Below are 20,284 nucleotides of genomic sequence, written 5' to 3'. Positions count from 1 at the left end.
CATGTTGTGATGTAACTCGGTGTAACTTCCACGACTATGGCATCCTTTATTAATTTCTCACAATAATTGTAATGTAGTGACTTTCGTTGCAGCTATGGGATTCAATGACAGAATGGGAAACTATCTTACAATCACTTGCATGCATGAAGTGCAAAACTTTGCTGTAATGTGAAAATAAATGATCAGGATCTTCTCAGTTCGTTGTTTTTCATATGATTAAAATAAATGAGACCTGTGCAGTGTGCATACTTTTAAAATCCACATTCGAGTTACTTCAGACAGATCAGGGTATTAAAAAATTGAACTTTGTTCAAGCATTATGTCAAAACATTTATTACACTGAACAACAAAAATTTTTTACTGGAGATGTGTAAAGTGATTTAGACTAATTTGGGTACGCTGATTTCAAAAATCATAACCGTTTTGCTGTATCACGTCAGGATTTTCAATAACAGAAATATTCCCATTGCCTAGAAGTCAGGATTTCAATGAAATTTACAAAAATTCATTTATTCATTTATTTCATCATGAATGCTTCAAAATTATAGAAATTACAGAAAAACTCCACTAGAATGTAATTAAAAATGCTTTAGGCATTTGGCTTTGCATTTGTGGTGCTCTGTGTCAGTTTCACGATGCAGGAACCAGCAGAAATCGCCCATCATGTTCGGGTTGTGCCGCCCTTGGTAACGCGTCTCCATGAGTGAAATCTCTTGGTGGAATCGCTCGCCGTGCTCGTCCGAGACTGCTCCCAAGTTGTCAGGGAAGAAGTTCAGGTGCTGGTGTAGGAAATGGATTTTCAGGGACATCCTGGAGCCAAGTTTCCTGAAGGACTCCAGCAGCTGCTGCACTATTTCTTCATAGTTGTCCGCGCGCTCGTTCCCAAGAAGTTGTCCGTCACAGCTTTGAAGCTCCTCCACGCTGCCAGCTCTTTGGGGTTTAGAGTTGTCGGAAAAGTTTCGTCCTTCATAATCTGTCGGATTTGCGGTCCAACAAAGACACCAGCCTTGATCTTGGCCTCCGACAAGGTGTTGCCAAACTTTTCCTTGAGGTATAAAAACCCACGCCCATTCAGATCCATTGCCCGTACAAAACTTTTCATCAAGCCGAGCTTTATGTGGATTGATGGAAGGAAAACCTTGGCTGGGTCGACAAGGGCGACATGCTTCACGTTGTGTCGACCAGGTACATGCTCTTTTCGCTCTTCCCAATCTTTCTTCGTCCAGTGATTCTTGTCGTCTCTGCTATCCCAGAGACAAAGGAAGCACATGTATTTCGTGTAGCCTGACTGCAGCCCTAACAAAAGCGCCACCACTTTCAAGTCTCCGCAGATGTGCCAGTTGAAGTCATTGTACTTGATGGAATCAAGCAGCTGCCGCATAGTCTCATAGGTCTCTGTCATGCCGAACGCGTGAGCCAGTGGGACTGATGGTTTCTCGTTGCCATTGTGGAGCAAAACAGCCTTCAAGCTGTTCTTCCCCGAGTCGATGAAGAGGCGCCAGTCTGCAGGATCGTGATCACACCCAAGTTCTTTCAACAGACCGTTGATGTCACTGCAGAATGTCATCGTGTCTTCCATCTCAAAGTACTCAGCCATGTCTCTGTGACGTGCTCTGAACAAGGATATCTTGGTGTTAGGTTCAAGTAGATTCCACTGCTGCAGCCTTGATCCAAGCAGCTCTGCCTTCGCCTTTGACAGCGAGAGATCTCTTACAAGATCATTTAAGTCTCCCTGGTTCAGAAGGTGTGATTCTTGAGTGTCGGGTTCAAAAGGTTCATCATCACCATCCTCTTCACCACTGCTTACAGCTATGTTCTGATCAGCTGGAGGTGTTGGAACGGGGTTCTCGTCATCATGAGGCACAGGTTTACGAGCAGAGACGCAGTCAGCGTACTTGATGTGACCTTTATTCTTCTTGTTGAAGCCGGCGATGCTTGTGCAGCAGAAATAACAATCATCATGATGATTCTGCGGCTCACGCCATATCATGGGCACCGCAAATGGCATGCTCGCGCGCTTGCCCACCAACCACTGAGTCAAGGTTGTGTGACAGCTTGTGCAGCAGATGTGTGGTGCCCAGCTCTGTTCTTGGTCCCCCACCTTACACCCGAAGTAGTGAAAGTAGGCGGCCTTCATTTTCACTGCTGTAGATATACTTCGCTGTTGATCTTTTTTGGTATACCGACCACAGACATAACAGAAGTTGTCAGGATGATTGGTACAGGAACGCCTACTCATCTTTATCTGAAAGAAAGAAATATAACACAAGTTAACAACAATTGTACGAAATAGACATGTTAAAGACATATGTAAATTTCATTGAAATCCTGACTTCTAGGCAATGGGAATATTTCTGTTCCTGAAAATCCTGACGTGATACAGCAAAACGGTTATGATTTTTGAAATCAGCGTACCCAAATTAGTCTTAATCACTTTACACATCTCCAGTAAAAAAAAATTTTTGAAATTTGTTGTTCAGTGTTATTCATCATTTTCTTAATAAACGTCGTTTTAACAAGTACACCCACTCCCTATAGAAACTTCAAGAAGGGTCATGTTATTATCCTCTCTGGGGTATATAGATGACAGTAGATCAAGGCTCAGTCGAGCCATCCTGATACCTACCCAAGCAGTGCTACCTCAGCAGTCTCCTGGGCTATTGGGCACAATCCTGGACAGGTCGCCACTACGACACAGGATACCAGCAAGCTGGTACTCATTTTGCCGACCTCAGAAGGATGACAGGCCGAGTTAACCCCACCTGGTATTAGTTCAACAGCAGAGCAGGATTTGAACTCGGGACTCGAGGATCCCAAGCCCACCACCCAAGCCATTAAGCCAACACCAGGCATCACAATTAATACATTCACCATAATTTATTATAATTATAATAGTAATAAGTTCATGCAATAAAGCTCACAAATAAGCTTGCACAAACTTCGATATAATGCAATTAACAGGCATTTTGCTCAAAAGGTTGGTGGGCCAAGATAAATATTGCTTGACTGTCAGTTGTAGTGGTTGGTTGGGATGAGATGTTAATGGTTACAAATAACCTTGTGCCAATATTGGCCTCGTAAGAGGGTATGTGGTTGTCCGGACGATTGTCAATGCAAAAAATATTCCTGCCAAAATTTGGTGTAAAGACATATTTTGGGAGAATTGTCATCCTCTGTTATCCCTTTTGGAATCTGTGTCGAGGATTTCCCTCGATCATGTTGTATTATTTGCTCCTTTAAAAAAAAAAATTGCCATTTGATCACATTTAGTCTTCTTCCTCCTTTTCGTTTTTCAACATCACATACAGTATAATGATGGAGATAAATTAATCCAAAACGCCAAAAAAGGAAATTGGCTGGAAATGGAATACCAATGGCAGTCGGATCGTTTGACAGGATGTTGTGGAGGTAGTTAAGTACACTTACCTTTGAGTTGTCTAGCCTGGGTTTGACAAAGTTTTTGTTTGGCTTCTTCCTTAAAAACCTTTTTTTTTTTTCTATTCTGGATTTTTTTTTCCACACTTAAACGCACAGATGCACAGCCTCCCTTACACTTTGCATTGAGATTGAGGGTGGTTAAATAATGTACTTTCAGTGAAAAATGTCAGCAAAGCAAACATTTTGTAATATAGAGAACAATAAAAACTTCAAGTAGTCCGTATCTGAAGTGTATGCAAATCAGTATTTATTCATTGCTTGTGTATGGAAAAAGGGCCCACCATACCAGAGGGTAGTTTTCTTGGATTTTTGAACTGGTTGTTCCATGTCCGATCATTTCGTTGAGCATAATAAATGGACTGACAACACAATAAGCAGTACCTGATGAGTAGTGTATTGTGTTGACTTGCCAAACTATAACTTTGAAAGGGGATTTGTTCATAAAATTCTCAAAATCCCCGTTCAATATGAAGTTGCTTTGAGATGATATTCTTCATGGGATCTGAATGGTTCATCGTTTAACATTCTGTTGTTAATTTACAAGAATATATAAATCTTATTATTTCAGATTTTGCACAAATGTGAGAGAATATATTCAACATAGCAGTGTTGAAATGGTGTGTTTGACTGCTTGAAGGGAGGTTGGGTTTTGAATATTTTTCATCTCACTCAAGAGTTTGTGTGACAACAGTTTGCTATGTTGTCTCTTTAGCACCCAACACTTCAAAGAATGCATCCACTTTATCCACCGCTGTCGTCTCGATGGCAAATGCTGCCTCGTACACTGGTGGGTTTATAATCAACACTGACACTCATTTATACAGAATTTTACTCTTTGAACTGAATTTTGGAAGATGATGTGAAATAACTTGGTGTTGTTGCTAAACATAGTGTTGTGTCCAGACGGTTAGCCCTGACCTGGACGAATGTCCAAACAGTTCTCCCTTGGAGTCTTACAGCCGGGATTATCAGAGATTATGGTCACGCGCACGAAGGAAATGGCAGTAAAGGACTGAGGCACATGGGTTGTACTTGAACCCACTCCAGATACATGGACACCAGCAACTTAAATAAAGAATGATTTAATAAACAGAAAAAGCAACAATTATAATGGACAAACATTTTATTCGTACAACAATTTAAATATGCATTTCAATAAAATAGACATTATCAAAGTTTTTCGACTTGCACTCCTCGTAATAAAACTTAAAGCAGGCGAAGAAAAAGCACCAGACTCTTTTATATAGTTTCAATGTAATTTCATCAGTATTGATTGGTTAAGAGAAAGAAAGGATGGGATTACCTCATTGATGGAGCCACAGGGCATCATGAATAATGAGTAGGCGGAGATGGACACCAAAGTACTGACAGAAACGTAGTGCTAATTAGCTGAGGGCTAGTTGGGGGGGTGGGGGGTGGAAGTTTTCATGATGACTCAACTGACTGTGGTAGAGTTGTCATAGTCAAGTAATCATATTCAAAATAGATATAAAGTTCGGACAAATTATTTCTGTCTACAAAGAGTTGGATTGGTTGACCTGATGAATGTGGCCTCCATTGCACGAAGGTGAGCTGAACTGCATCCTCCACTCAGGATTTTAAACCAGCCAATGCGATATTGCTCTGCACACTGAGGATTATTCAGTGAATGGAAACCAATTGCAGAGGCACAGGGAATACTTGTCGAACTATGTACATTCTGACAAGCCCGAATTGGTTGTCTCTGTTCGGTTGACTGACCCCGTCTGATCCCCAAAGGGATGTGTTGCTCAATGTGATTCTTCGATCTCAAAGATGTGCGGCCCACATACCGAGCATCACAATGGCACTGAAATTAGTAAATAATCTTACTTGTATGAGAGGCAGGCAGAACATCTTTTTGGACTGACTGAAGCAACCGGCGGGTAGTGAAAATCACTTGGAGTTGAACAGCATAGTAAGAATGCGACAGTCTGTTTGATCTGGTTTTGAAACCATTGAGACACTTTGCCTTTCCAAGGTGGACGTAGGTACACCAGACATTTACCAGATCCGATCATAGGATTCTTTGGTGGGTTCAGGAATTTGTATATATTTCTATGTCACATATTGTTACGGATTTTAGAATCCGGAATGATGAATGCATCCACACATCCAGGTCCTCGGACAGTTATTTCCTTAAATGCATGTTCAGTTTAACCCCATCCCCATGTCTAATGGGTTCTTTAATGTGATTGGTTGAGAAGGGTAAATGATAGATCTCCTCTCTTATGGGAAGCTTTTTTCTTTACGACAGACACGTTCACATACATTTCTTTCACGATCTCTGAAGCCCACCCTCGTTTTTCCTCAGCAACATTTATTTCATGAGCTCTGAAGCCCATCCTCGTTTTTTCTCAGCAGCATTCTTTTGCGAGTTCCGACGCCCGCCTTTTTTGAGAGCACATGGGTCGTCATGGTAACTATGCCCCAGTGGGGTGGGGTGAGCTTGGGGCGGACGGCACCCCGTAGAGACGCCCCGAAGATATAAAACGATGTTCTGTGAGGAGAGATGTGTGGAGAGGAAAAGGCGAAAGAGGGACGTTCTGAAGCGAGAGAGACGTTCTGTGAGGAGATGCATTCTGAAGAAGAAAGAGATGCGTTCTAAGATAATAAAAAAGCGTGAATGAAAGAGGTACGAGAGAGAAGCGGGTGTAGGCGCGCAAAAGAGGAGAAGGAAGTGCGCATGTGGGTGTCTGACCAGTGCCAACAGCGAGACGGTTCCTCCTGCCCAGAGCTTTGGCAAGCGAGCGTGTGGATTGGCGTTCAAAGCTGCCCCGCGAGAGGCTGTACGACAAAGCTGGGTGATGGTGACGGACGTGACACGCATGCACGCATTTCAGAACATTTTTGCTTCACGGACGACTTTCTGGTGAGCGAGACAATTCTCCCCCTCCCCTCCCCCTGAATTATCCATTGGGTACCCTTGTCTGTATTTCGCTGTAAGTCAACCTCCGATAAGCATCTGCTCTTTGTCTCTTTCCTGGCATTTTGATTGATTTTGCTTTGAAATTCTTTATTTTCCTCAGCAAATAAAAAGTTATTTTTATTTATTTATTTTATTATTAATAAATTATTTGTCGATTTCCAACCTGTCCGTGTTTGTCCTTTCCTTCCATTGGTCGAGCATTGTTCAAACCGAGATAGACTGGGAGGTAATTACCACAGATTTGACCAAAAATGCTCGGCACGCACCAGCGGTTAAAACGCTCGGCCGCCATAATTAAAATGTAATCAGATAATATTGGTGCTTTGCCGAGGGCGCGCTCCCCACTCAGGTAACCACGTGACCTCGAGTTAAACGGAATAATTAGACGGCGGACACTGGAACTCGTGTTTGACTGGGTGGCATTCGTGGTTTTAAAACAACCCATCGTACCATAACGTTACTTGTGAGCGGTGGCCCCAAGTCAGGCTCAAACGAGGACAGCCGGGTATTAATCCCCCTGAGTGAAAAGCTGGTGTCTCGGTATCCGTGACCACAACAATATATATTGATGACCTGCTCAGAATACCCATTATCAAGAAGAATAGTCTTGATGGTCTCAATTTCAGCAAAGAGTTGATCTGTGAAGCAGATCTATCTTGCTCTATTGACCAAGATATCAATCAATCCAATCTTGTATCTCGAGGAACTGTACGAGTCCAACTTGCTCTGCTGTCTGGTAAAAGTAGACTTCCGGTAGTAGTTCTGAGACTGTAGTTTTATAAGCGTCGGCTGATTTTTCAACCAAGACGTCCAAGAAGGGAAGTATGCCGGAGCGTTCCATCTCTACAGTGAACTCTTGGGATGGATGGAGAGAGTTCAGGTCTGCCAAGAAGACTTTACATGCTGAGGTTGACTGAAAGACAGCAAAAATGTCATCTTTGTACCGGTAATACATGGTAGGGCCTGAACTCCAGGATGTTGATCTGCAAAGGCACGTTCTTCACAGTAACCTTTCAAGATATTTGCCAAGATGGGGCCCAGAGGGACCCATCCCATCGCTACACCATCGATCTGAGTGTACATTGAATCATTGAAACAACTTGACAGAATGGGTCACCATATTCATTAATTCAACAAAGACTCAGAGATCGGTGGAGGTGTCAAGTCACTATGATACAGAAGTTGCGTGCAGATTTTGATCACTTCTGTCAGTGGGATATTCATGAATGGAATGGCTATACCATATGAGCACGTTGTGGAATTCTCGTTTAGGTGTGTGATGGACCGTATGGCATCGGCGAAGGTGAAGGAATCCACAATTACATTTTCTGAGACACTGTCCAGTGCTGGCTGCAATAGCTCGCATAACCATCTGGCTAGTTCATGCTGTGCAGAGCCAGACATTGAAAGGATCGGCCGTAGAGAAACACTAATCTTTTTGAGTCTTTGGCAGACCATGCATCATGGGTCTTTGCGATCTGACAGGTCGAATTGTGTCGTGAACCTCCTTAGAGAGCTCTTCTCGTCCACAGAGTTGCAATAATCTTTTCACCATTTGTTTCTCCAAATGAGATGTGTATTCACGTTCAGTTGAATTTCCCAGGTGTTGGAACTTGGACACATCGCTCAAAATCACAGCCATTTTCTCAACGTAGTCACCCTTATTCAGAATAACCATGCTGCAGCCTTTATCTCGTCTGCAAATGTGGATTTCACAATTGGATTTGAGGTCACTTATAGCGACCAGGCAATCGCGCTGCATATGGAAATCAGACAAATTGTTTGGAATCCCACAGTAAGCGTGGGTGAGATTGGCTAGTCTGGCCTTAAGTGCTTCGTTTGCCTCATTAGATACTGGTACGTGCTGGAACAGCTGAGCAGACAGAAGCTTGAACTCCGCAAACACCTCCTCTCACATGCTGTTACAGCTCGGCATACCGAATGTGAAACCATGAGCCAAGACAAATTCTTCGGTCATAGATAGTTTATGATGTGACAAATTGAGCACATGTTTGGAGGGATTATTAATCAAGGAACCAAACCGTTTTTGTTTCAGATTGTCAATCACACATGAATGCTTCCTGCACGTGCCTTGCTCAGCTCGTTTGTCAATGGAAACAATGTAATGACAAACGCGGATCAAGTCAAACAGAGACAGGAACCCACGTGCGATGTACCATGCATGGCGAAAAGCGCGGTGGAGAACGACCGGTCTGCAGTTTGTCCTGTTAATTTGATCCTCCATGAACATACGTTTGACTGTTCAACTCCCACTGAGAAACATTTTATTCATACAACAACATTTTTTGAGTCAACCCCAGCATCTAAAGTGTTCTTGGCATACCTGAACTCTCTCTCCATCCATCCCGAGCGTTCACCGAAGAGATGGAACGCTCTGGCGTACTTCCCTTCTTGGACGTCTTTGAGAAATCAGCCGACGCTGAAAAAACCACAGTCTACCGTAAGTCTACTTTTACCAGACAGTTTACTCGGTGGGACTCTTACAGTTCCACCAGATACAATAATGGATTGATTGATATCTTGGTCAATAGAGCAAGAAAGATCTGCTCCACAGATAAACTCTTTGCTGAAATTGAAACCATCAAGACTATTCCTCTTGATGATGGGTATCCTGAACTGATCATCAATATTAATGTAAACAAATTCCTGAACCCACCAAAGAATCCGATGATCGGATCTGGTAAATGTCGGGGATACCTACGTCTACCTTGGAAGGGCAAAGTGTCTCAATGGTTTGAAAACCAGATCAAACAGACAGTGTCACATTCTTAATATGCTGTTCAACCACAAGTGATTTTCATTACCCACCAGTTGCTTCAGTCAGTCCAAAAAGATGTTCTGCCCGCCTCTCATACAAGTAAGATTATTTACGAATTTCAGTGCCCGTGTGATGCTCGGTATGTGGGCCACATATCTTTGAGATTGAAGGATTGCATTGAACAACACATCCTTTTGGGGATCAGATGGGGTTAGTCAACCGAACAGAGACACCCAACTCGGGCATGTAAGAATGTACATCATACGACAAGTATTCCCTGTGCCGCTGCAATTGGTTACCATTTACTGAATAATCCTCGGTGTGCAGAGCAATATCGCATTGGCTGGTTTAAAATCCCGAGTGGAGGACGCAGTTTAGCTCACCTTCGTGCAATGGAGGCCACATTCATCAGGTCAACCATTCCCATTCTCTGTAGATGGAAATAATTTGTCCGAACTTTATATCTATTTTGAATATGATGGCTTGACTGTGACAACTCTACCAAGCTCTTAGTTGTCAGTTGAGTCATCATGAAAACCACCACCCCCCCTTCCCTAACTAGCCCTCAGCTAATTAGCATTCCGTTTCCGCCGGTATGTTGGTGATTGATCTCCACCTAATCATGATTCATCATGGTTTATTTCTGCCTACTCATTATTCATGATGCTCTGTGGTTCCACCAATCGGGTAATCCAGTCAGTTCTTTCTCTCAACCAATCAACATTGAGGACATTACATTGAAATTTTATAAACGAGAGTTTGGTGCTTCTTTGTCTGCTTTGGGTTTTACCCTGAGGAGTGAAAGTTGAAAAGCTTTGATAATGTATATTTTAATTATAATGGAAATGAATCAAGACATGAGGTAACCTAAATCTAAATCTCATTTTGAGGCACCTCCACACCGACTTGAAAACAAACGAGAGGACAGAACAATACAAAGAAAAATCCCTCCTTTATTTTGGCACTTAACTTTGGGTCAAGGAGATAGTCTCAGTAGCTTGAAGGTCACCAAAATGCTTCGTCACTGCGTGGAAGGCCGTGCCCCAAAATGGCGCTGAGCCGCTCCCAACCGCCGTGCAGCCTCTTCATCGATTGTCCTCACAGACAACCTCACTGACATCGATCTTCTGCTTTGCAGAATGGCACCGGCTCTTTCTCCTGATGGCTCGACACGAGGCTTTGGCACTGGTCCCACACGCAGGCAAATTCGCCTCAGCACAACCACAAGAATCGTGCAGTCTTCTTCATGTGTTGAAGGAAAGTCAACTGTAATGCCTGCTCTTTTGACCGCCAATATTGCCTCTCTCACTTCTGTCCCGCTTCAGGCCTTCGTCTCCGACCGTGTGTATCTCCTTCTGCAACGACGTGTCTCTCCATTCTCTTGCCGAGACGCGCTCTCTTTTTTTTCTGATCGCGTCTCTCACACCGTGCTCCACTCGTGTGTTCGTTTCTGATCTCCTGTCCACGTCACGCCCATCAATCACCCACTCCGGGGCATGGTTTTCACCCGCTGTCACCCTTGGAGGTGGGGCTTCTTGCCTGCTTGGTCGTGCAGCTCGGTTGTAATGGTTGTTGTTGTGATAAAGATGTAATTCTTTCATTGCTGGTTGTAATACAAAAACATAGGGAAAGGTCACAGGGGGGAAATTGCATACTGAGGGAAATTATCCTTGATCCCCATTTAATTAACACCGCACTATCCCCCATGTGGTGAAAAGTAACACTTAAACTCACATTTTCCAGACTTAGTTTGCATCGAGATATCTCCGACACGTCCACGGGCCAAGCAACTCTCTCTACAATCCTATCTTTCCGATGAGATTTCTCATCTACCCCACAAACATAACAATACTTTTTTTTCTGCTTATAAAAGTTTTATATATATATATATATATATATATATATTATATATATATATATATATATATATATATATATATATATATATATATATATATATATATATATATATATATATATATATATATATATATATATATATCTTCTTCTTTCGGCTGCTCCCGTTCGGGGTCGCCACAGCGGATCATCCGTATGATCCGCATCGTGATTTGGCACATGTTTTACGCCGGATGCCCTTCCTGACGCAACCCTGGTCGCCTCTTAAAACACAGGGATATGGTACACCTATTTTAACCGGGGTATACACCGGCCCAGTACACTGGTACTCATTTCGCCGACCTCGGAAGGATGACAGTCTGAGTCAACCCCCTGGTGTATTAATTCAATGGCCCAACGGGGCTTGAACTCAGGACCTTTTGGATCCCAAGCCGCTGTCCTCACCACTGCGCCAACACCAGGCTCATATATATATATATATATATATATATATATATATATATATATATATATATATATATATATATATATATATATATATATATATATTGTTGTGGTTACCAGATTCGCAAACCACCATTCAGGTCCCTTAGGTGAGGTATCTCGGTAAGTGCATGTGTAGTTAGGCCCAAACCCGTTGTCTAGTGGGAATACATGTCATTTATACGTGCTGCGACTCTTCAGGATAGCCGTTTTTCTTTTACTATCTTTATTTTGGACCAACCGCCAGGATTACCATCACAATTACAACCACAACCACCGCTTCACCACAACCGCCACGACCTTTACCGTCACAACTCGCCACCATCGCATCACCGTCATCTCGCGCCACTCATGGGCACCGATGCTGGACTCGTGTAGGGCGCACGTTGAACAGCGTGTACAAAACCACGGATTTTCTGCTTCAAAAACGGATCAAAAACGACACACGCCCACTTTTTGCCGTCCAATCGGTGAGCGAGGGGCGATTTGGCCCCGCCTCCAGAACGATCGATATATGCAAATTTGTGGATCAAAAAGCCTTCACGCCCACTTTTTCTCGGGCCAATGGGGAGCGAGGTGAAAGGTCAAAGGGAGGGGGTCAAAGGCGAAGTTACGGGGGGATAAAAGGACGGTGTTCGTCAGTCAGTGGGGGAGTCCAAAGAAGAGTTCAGAGAGGTCGGTCGGAGAGTCAGAAGAAGGAGTCGGAACAAACAGTCGCAAGAGAGAACGAGGGAGAGTCAGCAGAACGAGAACGGAGAGTCAAGAAGAGGAGAGTCGGAAGCAGAGGGTCAAGACTTCGCGGGCGGTGGAGCTGCTCGTCGTGTGCGTTGGAGTCGGAACGGAGGGGACGGAGCTGTGGAAAGGCGGCGACACCAGACGAGGGGGTGCTCGCGTCGTGCAGGAAGCTGCACCCGAGGGAGGCCGACAGCGCGACCTGGCCGAGGTGGAGACGCTCGTCGCATATAATAAAGATCCTCTATACCCCGAGCATCAGCAACCCCCTCCTGTTTCCCCCCGCGCTGAGATAGTGCGACCAAGGGGGCCCCGTTCCCACCCCCTGCCAGGCACTGTCCACGAGGCCCGCGGGTTGCGGGGCCATCGCCGCTCCGCGTCTCATCACCAGACGGGTAGGCCCGACCCGGTCTCGGCCCCAGGCCTACCTCATTCTTGGGGTATTTCTTTTCCTTGGTTTTGGGTATGTGTTGTCGGCGCCGTCTGTGAAGTAGAATTGTATAAGTGTTGCCGTGTGCTCGGTAGTCGGTATTAGCTCTGCACTGTGTTTTCACTTTTATATTTGCTTTTTGTGCAAATGGAAGTGTTTTCTTTTTTTTGTGTGCATTTGGTGGAATTGTATTTGTGTGCTTTCCGTTCGTCGCGAATAAATGTGCTTTATTGTTGAACTGTTCTCCCGCTTCGCTTCGTCTTTTCCTCCATTGAATCCCCATCTTGCTTCACGTAAAGGGTTGGTAGTGGGCTGAATACGCCCGATAATTAATCGAACCGTCGAGGTCGACGATAATACCGCTCGGTTATTCTGATAGTACGGAACGGGTCGCTTAAGTGGCCCGTGTCCGAAGTCGACCTGCGGCGAGGTGCGATCGCCCGGTCTACCCTCCGCGTGGGTACTTAGGTAGTTCGAATTTGGCGAGCAACCCTATCCCACGCGGGGGCTGATTGGCTCGATCGCGGTGAGACCGAAAGGTCCACCCGTGACTGGTTCCCGGCGTTAGTCCGAGAGGGTCACGACTGGATTGTCCGTCCGGTGGGCGACGTGCCGCGATTCGAGTTACGTGGCCGTCAGCACGCCGGCGGGCGCGAAAACCGCAACACTGGTGTCAGGAGTGGGATACAAATTCATCGCCCTCCTCGCGGCACTGGTATCGGAGAACAGGAAAACGGGCTCTCCTGTCTCCGGCTAAATTCACGGGAATCGGTCCAGGGGTGAGAGAAGCGACCCCCGATTCCCTCCAAATTACGAGCGAGCAAATTAACCCTTCACGAGAAGCAAGATGGCGTCTCAAGGCGAGCGGGAGCCGGGGGTATTAGAAATGTATATGTGTAATAATGTAGAGTCCATGGTCCAGGATGGAATCCCCGAGCAGGAAATGTTGATTGTGCAGGAACACGGACTCGCCCAACTGAACCCAGGGCCCGAGGTGGGTGCGGCAGCGGCCGCGGTGTATGACACCTCCCCCCCCCTCTCCACCAAGACCCTTCCCCAACCCTTGCCGAAACGGCTCAGCTGAGTGCATCCAACATGGCCCAGCTATGCGCCATGCTGGCGGCAATGAACAAACAAATGAATGAAGTAAAAACGACGATGGATACAAATACAAACGAAATGAAAGGCATGAACGAAAAGATGGATACAAATACAAATGAAATGAAAAACGAAATGAACAAGCAAATGAATGAAGTGAAAACGACGATGGATGCGAATACACAGCACATGAAGGAAGAAATGAAAAAGTTCCGGGGTGAGACGCAGAACATGGGCCGATGCCTGCAGGCGGGCATGAAGGCCGTGACCAGGGAGCTGGGAATGGCGACTTCACGTGTGGGAGCAAACGAGCTGGGTGGGGGTGCAACGGCTGACAGGCCCGCGGTGGAGGCGGGTGAAAAAATAATTCGTGGAACGTGTTGGGCGAGGGTCGTGACGATGACCGAAAGGGAAAAATTAAATGGGGAGACCAAAACGTGTGAGACGAGACACGAGGTGACGACAAAGGAAATAATAATAGTTGAGACAAGGGAGGTAAAGGGTGAAGAGTTGGCAGTGACGGTAGCCGGGAAGGGAACGACAGAGGAGAGACTGCACGGTGAGGACGGGGTAAGTGACGCACACACACACACGGAGGGAGTGGAGGATAATGGGGGTGAGCTCGCGGAGCGTGCAGGGACCCGGTGTGAGCAGCTGGATGGCCTCCTCCAGGAACGAGGGGAGGGAGTATGCCTTGAGGCGAGGCACGACCAGGTGAGTTCGGTCGTGCTTTGCGAGGTTGAGGGGACGAGTGCTGTGGACGGGTGCACGGAGAGCTTGGGGGGTGTAGAGGCCCCGGAGACCCTTGTGGGGACACAAATCCCCAGGGTGGTTGTCCCTGTGTGTGTGGTGCAAGGCGTGAGTGCGTCCCCGTGTGTGAAAGCGACCCCGTGTGTGAGTGGTGTGGTGGCGATGGTGCCAGAGTGCGTGCTTCCCAGCACACCGTGTGTGAGAGAGGCCGTGTGTGTGGATGAAACGGCCAGTATGAATGAGGCACCACGTGTGAGTGGTGTGGTGGCGATGGTGCCGGAGTACGTGCTTCCCAGCACGCCGTGTGTGGATGAGGCACGGAGTGTGAGTGAGGCACCGCGGGTTAGTGGCCCCGCGTGTGTGGGTGAGGAACCGTGTGTGGAAGAGACCGCGTGTGTGAGTGTCGCCGTGTGTATGAGTGAGGTACCGCGGGTGAGTGCCCCCGCGTGTGTGGATGAGGCACGGTGTGAGAGTAGTGAGGCACGCGTGAGTGAACGGCCGTGTGCAAGGTCGCTGTGTGCAAGGGAGACCGTGTGTGTGAGAGAGCGGTATGTAAGGGAGATGTCGGTTGGCATGCGGGAGCACGCAGCCGCGTCTCCCCGTGTGAATGTGATGGAGTGGACTGTGTGCGTCGTAACACGCAGGTATGCGTGTGTGGAATGGAGGCGACGACGGCGACATGTAAAGAAAGAAAGCCGAGTAGCGGCTGTAGTTGTTTCGAGGACCGTGCCGGGTTCACCCAGCAGTGAGCACGCGGTCCGTGCTGTGCAACGCACGAGACCACCACGTGCTCGCTTGCGAGAGTGAAGTCCCGGTCCGGAAACGCACGCGGTGGATTTGCCGATCCCGCGGACGGACAAAGTTTAGGCAGGTAAACGGATTTGGACCGGACGGGTTCTCCACGCGATCGTGTGTGTTAAGCTCCAACGGGCAAAGCACATGTGTTCGCGTGGGGAACCCCTCGAGACGTGGGGCTTGTGTTTTTTTTTTTATGCGCACGGTGACGCCATGGCTGCACGTGGGGTTGGAATTCGGCAGGAGGGGTATCTCTGCCGGATGGTCCCGTCCAAGGAGGGACGAGGAACACGTGCAGCTGCATGACGTCACGGCCAGGTGCAAAGTGCGCGAGCTCTGAGTTGCCGCGCAGGTGCTGCGCATGGAAAAAAAAAAGGGAGCAAGCCTCACTTTCGGGTGTACAGGATTCCTGGGCAAGGGGTGAAAGACCCCCTTACCTGGGCACAGGATGAAAACTAGTTAGGGGGAAGGGTTAGCTTAGCTAGACCGACTTCATGGGGCAGGGGTAAGTCCTCAGGGAGTCCGTGGAATGGATTAGTTAGAGGGATTGTAGCCAGATTTAGGTTGGGAAATAAAATGGGATTATTTTGAGAACAGTGACAGACTTGTGAATGTGTAGAGGGGACGTAGCTTAGCTACGTAGTGTTAAAAGGAACGTGCTGTAGTTTAAGGGACGACGTGGGAGCACGAGTTAGTTAGGGGATGTAGTTAGGAGGATGGCAGAGTTCAGCGGTGTGTGTGTTGAAGAGTTGGTGAGTTGTGAGTACGTGTACATGTTGAGTGAGTGAGGCCAGCGGGTCTGTGTGTGTGGAGTGAATGGGGAATGCATGGTGCGATGAGTGATTGGGAGGAGGAGTGACTCCCGCCCAAGGGACCCCGGGGTCAGAGTAGAGTGAGTTTGCTGGGTTAGTCAAATTGAAAAATGGAGGTCGTTTTGCTGTTGGTGGGAAAGTAGGCTCGAGACCCATTTGGAGGGGTGCAGGAGCCCTGTTGACTGGCTTGGGAGCGTGGCTGCGAAAGGTGAGTATCGCTGAGTGGGTACCCCGGGCACCAGGCTAGTCGGCCGCGGTAGGCCATGGGCCCATGGGGGGCCGGGATAGAGTAGTGGGCACGGGTGCGCCTGCTTGGTGCGGGGGCCCGGGGCGCCATTAGCCGCGTGGGCAGTGTTGTGGGCACGGGTGACCCTCGGAAAGGGGCCCGGGAGGCCGGCCTGCCACGTGTGCGTTTCAGGGGAGGTGCCATGGGGGGCACTCCCTGGTGTTAGGGAGCTGGTAGGCTCGGAGGCAGTGTAGTGCCCGGGGGTGCCATAGCGGGAGATTCGGCAGAGGGTCGTGCCTGCCTAAGGGAGCCACGTGTCCCAGCCAGGAGACCGTGTGAGGGCACGCAGAGAAAATTGGGGGCGAGGCCCGAAATTGTGAGGACACCAACACAGGCGACGGGAATCTGGGTTGTTAGAACCAATAGTTTAAGCGAGAGGCGCTTGTTGAAAGCCCCGGGGTAGTTTAACAGTTAAATGGTTAGGGTAGATTAGGAGATGTACCCCTCCGCACCATCCATCCCCTCGCTGTCGTTGTGGGCCGCTGGACCCACTTGGTGTTAAGATCGCCGAACTCTGGGGAGGCCATTCTGAGGCTTCGTTGGGCCTCGACACAGGACGTTAGCTCTCCCTTATTCCCCTCCGGGAAGGGAACGTAGGGGTTGGGAGTAGGCTAGGTGACAGAATAGGTTAGCCGAACAAGGACGATAAAGGGGGTTAGGGGACGATTTATAGTGGGGAAGTAAAAATAAAAACAACAAAAAAATAAGTTGGGGCTAAATTGGCGTTTGACAAATTAAGGGAGTGGGTATGTACAGTGACAGGCAAAGGCGATAGGTTGGGAGGGAGACAGGTAGGTAGGTCCGAGCCCGCCTTCCAAGTGGCCAGCACCACCGCACTCCCTCCACCAACCTCCATTGAACGGCAAAGGCTGGCCAACTTCATCGGCTGACCGTGTTTTGCTTCAAGGCGGAGGCCGGCCAACTTCGTCTGCAGCTGCTGTGCTGCAAGGCCTGTGCCGGCCAGTTCATCTGCTGGCTGTTTTTCTTCAAGGCCTGTGCCGGCCAGTTCATCTGCTGGCTGTTTTTCTTCAAGGCCTGTGCCGGCCAGTTCATCTGCCGGCTGTGTTTGCCTGCAACGGCCTGGTTCTGCGGGCTGAGTTTGCCTGCAGCGGCCTTCTTCTGCGGGCTGTGTTGCCTGCACCTTTGCCATGCCATGCCCACTGCCCACGTTCACCAGCCCCGTTCAATTTTTGCTTTGCCCCCCCCTGTTCATTTCCATGTGCGCCAGGATCAAGGCAACAGTTTGCAAGCTGCGAGAACTGCCCTGTTGGCAGCTACAACACGGGCCTGCAGTGGCGGCCCGTGCACCGTGTTTGTGTCCATCCATCCATTCGTTGTGCTCATTGCGTGTGCCACTTGAGCTGGCACGGAGACTGCGTTGTGCGGCCCATGCACCGTTGTGGTTCACTGAGTTCAGTTCAAAAGGGAAGGCCTTGGACTGCGTGTGAGCAGCCAGCCACGTTCCCTGTCACCTGCATTGTTTGAGCCAGAGACTGCATGTGGGCAGCCTGGCTCCCTGCTAACTGCTTTCTTTTTGCAGAGTCAATGATCCTGGGCCATGGTTTAGTGTAAAATTTGTAAGTTAAGGTAAGATGTACTGTAAATATGAGTGCGCCCCCGGCATGTATGTCTTAGCGCCGGCAATTTTATTTAAGTCGTCCGTGTGAGTGAGTTTGTTTAGATAGTTACGCAGCCCTCAGGTTATTTATTTTTGGGGACACGAATACCATGAATGTCGCACTCAGGGATCCGTAGGTAAAATGTACTAGGGGAAAACTACACATGATGGCACACGAAAATTTGACGACTCGGGACGAGTCTGTAAAAAGGGAAGGGGGTAGTGTTGTGGTTACCAGATTCGCAAACCACCATTCAGGTCCCTTAGGTGAGGTATCTCGGTAAGTGCATGTGTAGTTAGGCCCAAACCCGTTGTCTAGTGGGAATACATGTCATTTATACGTGCTGCGACTCTTCAGGATAGCCGTTTTTCTTTTACTATCTTTATTTTGGACCAACCGCCAGGATTACCATCACAATTACAACCACAACCACCGCTTCACCACAACCGCCACGACCTTTACCGTCACAACTCGCCACCATCGCATCACCGTCATCTCGCGCCACTCATGGGCACCGATGCTGGACTCGTGTAGGGCGCACGTTGAACAGCGTGTACAAAACCACGGATTTTCTGCTTCAAAAACGGATCAAAACGACACACGCCCACTTTTTGCCGTCCAATCGGTGAGCGAGGGGCGATTTGGCCCCGCCTCCAGAACGATCGATATATGCAAATTTGTGGATCAAAAAGCCTTCACGCCCACTTTTTCTCGGGCCAATGGGGAGCGAGGTGAAAGGTCAAAGGGAGGGGGTCAAAGGCGAAGTTACGGGGGATAAAAGGACGGTGTTCGTCAGTCAGTGGGGGAGTCCAAAGAAGAGTTCAGAGAGGTCGGTCGGAGAGTCAGAAGAAGGAGTCGGAACAAACAGTCGCAAGAGAGAACGAGGGAGAGTCAGCAGAACGAGAACGGAGAGTCAAGAAGAGGAGAGTCGGAAGCAGAGGGTCAAGACTTCGCGGGCGGTGGAGCTGCTCGTCGTGTGCGTTGGAGTCGGAACGGAGGGGACGGAGCTGTGGAAAGGCGGCGACACCAGACGAGGGGGTGCTCGCGTCGTGCAGGAAGCTGCACCCGAGGGAGGCCGACAGCGCGACCTGGCCGAGGTGGAGACGCTCGTCGCATATAATAAAGATCCTCTATACCCCGAGCATCAGCAACCCCCTCCTGTTTCCCCCCGCGCTGAGATAGTGCGACCAAGGGGGCCCCGTTCCCACCCCCTGCCAGGCACTGTCCACGAGGCCCGCGGGTTGCGGGGCCATCGCCGCTCCGCGTCTCATCACCAGACGGGTAGGCCCGACCCGGTCTCGGCCCCAGGCCTACCTCATTCTTGGGGTATTTCTTTTCCTTGGTTTTGGGTATGTGTTGTCGGCGCCGTCTGTGAAGTAGAATTGTATAAGTGTTGCCGTGTGCTCGGTAGTCGGTATTAGCTCTGCACTGTGTTTTCACTTTTATATTTGCTTTTTGTGCAAATGGAAGTGTTTTCTTTTTTTTGTGTGCATTTGGTGGAATTGTATTTGTGTGCTTTCCGTTCGTCGCGAATAAATGTGCTTTATTGTTGAACTGTTCTCCCGCTTCGCTTCGTCTTTTCCTCCATTGAATCCCCATCTTGCTTCACGTAAAGGGTTGGTAGTGGGCTGAATACGCCCGATAATTAATCGAACCGTCGAGGTCGACGATAATACCGCTCGGTTATTCTGATAGTACGGAACGGGTCGCTTAAGTGGCCCGTGTCCGAAGTCGACCTGCGGCGAGGTGCGATCGCCCGGTCTACCCTCCGCGTGGGTACTTAGGTAGTTCGAATTTGGCGAGCAACCCTATCCCACGCGGGGGCTGATTGGCTCGATCGCGGTGAGACCGAAAGGTCCACCCGTGACTGGTTCCCGGCGTTAGTCCGAGAGGGTCACGACTGGATTGTCCGTCCGGTGGGCGACGTGCCGCGATTCGAGTTACGTGGCCGTCAGCACGCCGGCGGGCGCGAAAACCGCAACACTGGTGTCAGGAGTGGGATACAAATTCATCGCCCTCCTCGCGGCACTGGTATCGGAGAACAGGAAAACGGGCTCTCCTGTCTCCGGCTAAATTCACGGGAATCGGTCCAGGGGTGAGAGAAGCGACCCCCGATTCCCTCCAAATTACGAGCGAGCAAATTAACCCTTCACGAGAAGCAAGATGGCGTCTCAAGGCGAGCGGGAGCCGGGGGTATTAGAAATGTATATGTGTAATAATGTAGAGTCCATGGTCCAGGATGGAATCCCGAGCAGGAA

At 48.4% G+C, this 20,284-nt stretch overlaps 1 protein-coding gene across 3 annotated transcripts in view; it reads left to right on the top strand.

The window, feature by feature from the left end:
- The window catches only part of DUSP22 (dual specificity phosphatase 22), a 70,249-nt gene that overhangs the window by 28,604 nt on the left and 21,361 nt on the right, over positions 1-20,284 (top strand). For 2 of the 3 annotated variants that reach the window (XM_085888957.1, XM_085888955.1), the window contains exon 5: positions 4,151-4,225. The exons of the other annotated variant lie outside the window; for it this stretch is intronic. In XM_085888957.1, the coding sequence (XP_085745083.1) occupies positions 4,151-4,225 (75 nt within the window). The remainder of the gene's footprint in view (positions 1-4,150; positions 4,226-20,284) is intronic. 3 annotated transcript variants of the gene reach the window in all.

This window comes from Eptatretus burgeri, chromosome 7 (assembly GCF_056783735.1).
Source record: "Eptatretus burgeri isolate ZD-2024b chromosome 7, Ebu_testis_v1, whole genome shotgun sequence".
In the NCBI taxonomy this organism is placed as follows: domain Eukaryota; kingdom Metazoa; phylum Chordata; class Myxini; order Myxiniformes; family Myxinidae; genus Eptatretus; species Eptatretus burgeri.
The sequence above is the reverse complement of the archived record's forward strand: the minus strand, read 5'-3'. Positions and strand labels throughout refer to the sequence as shown.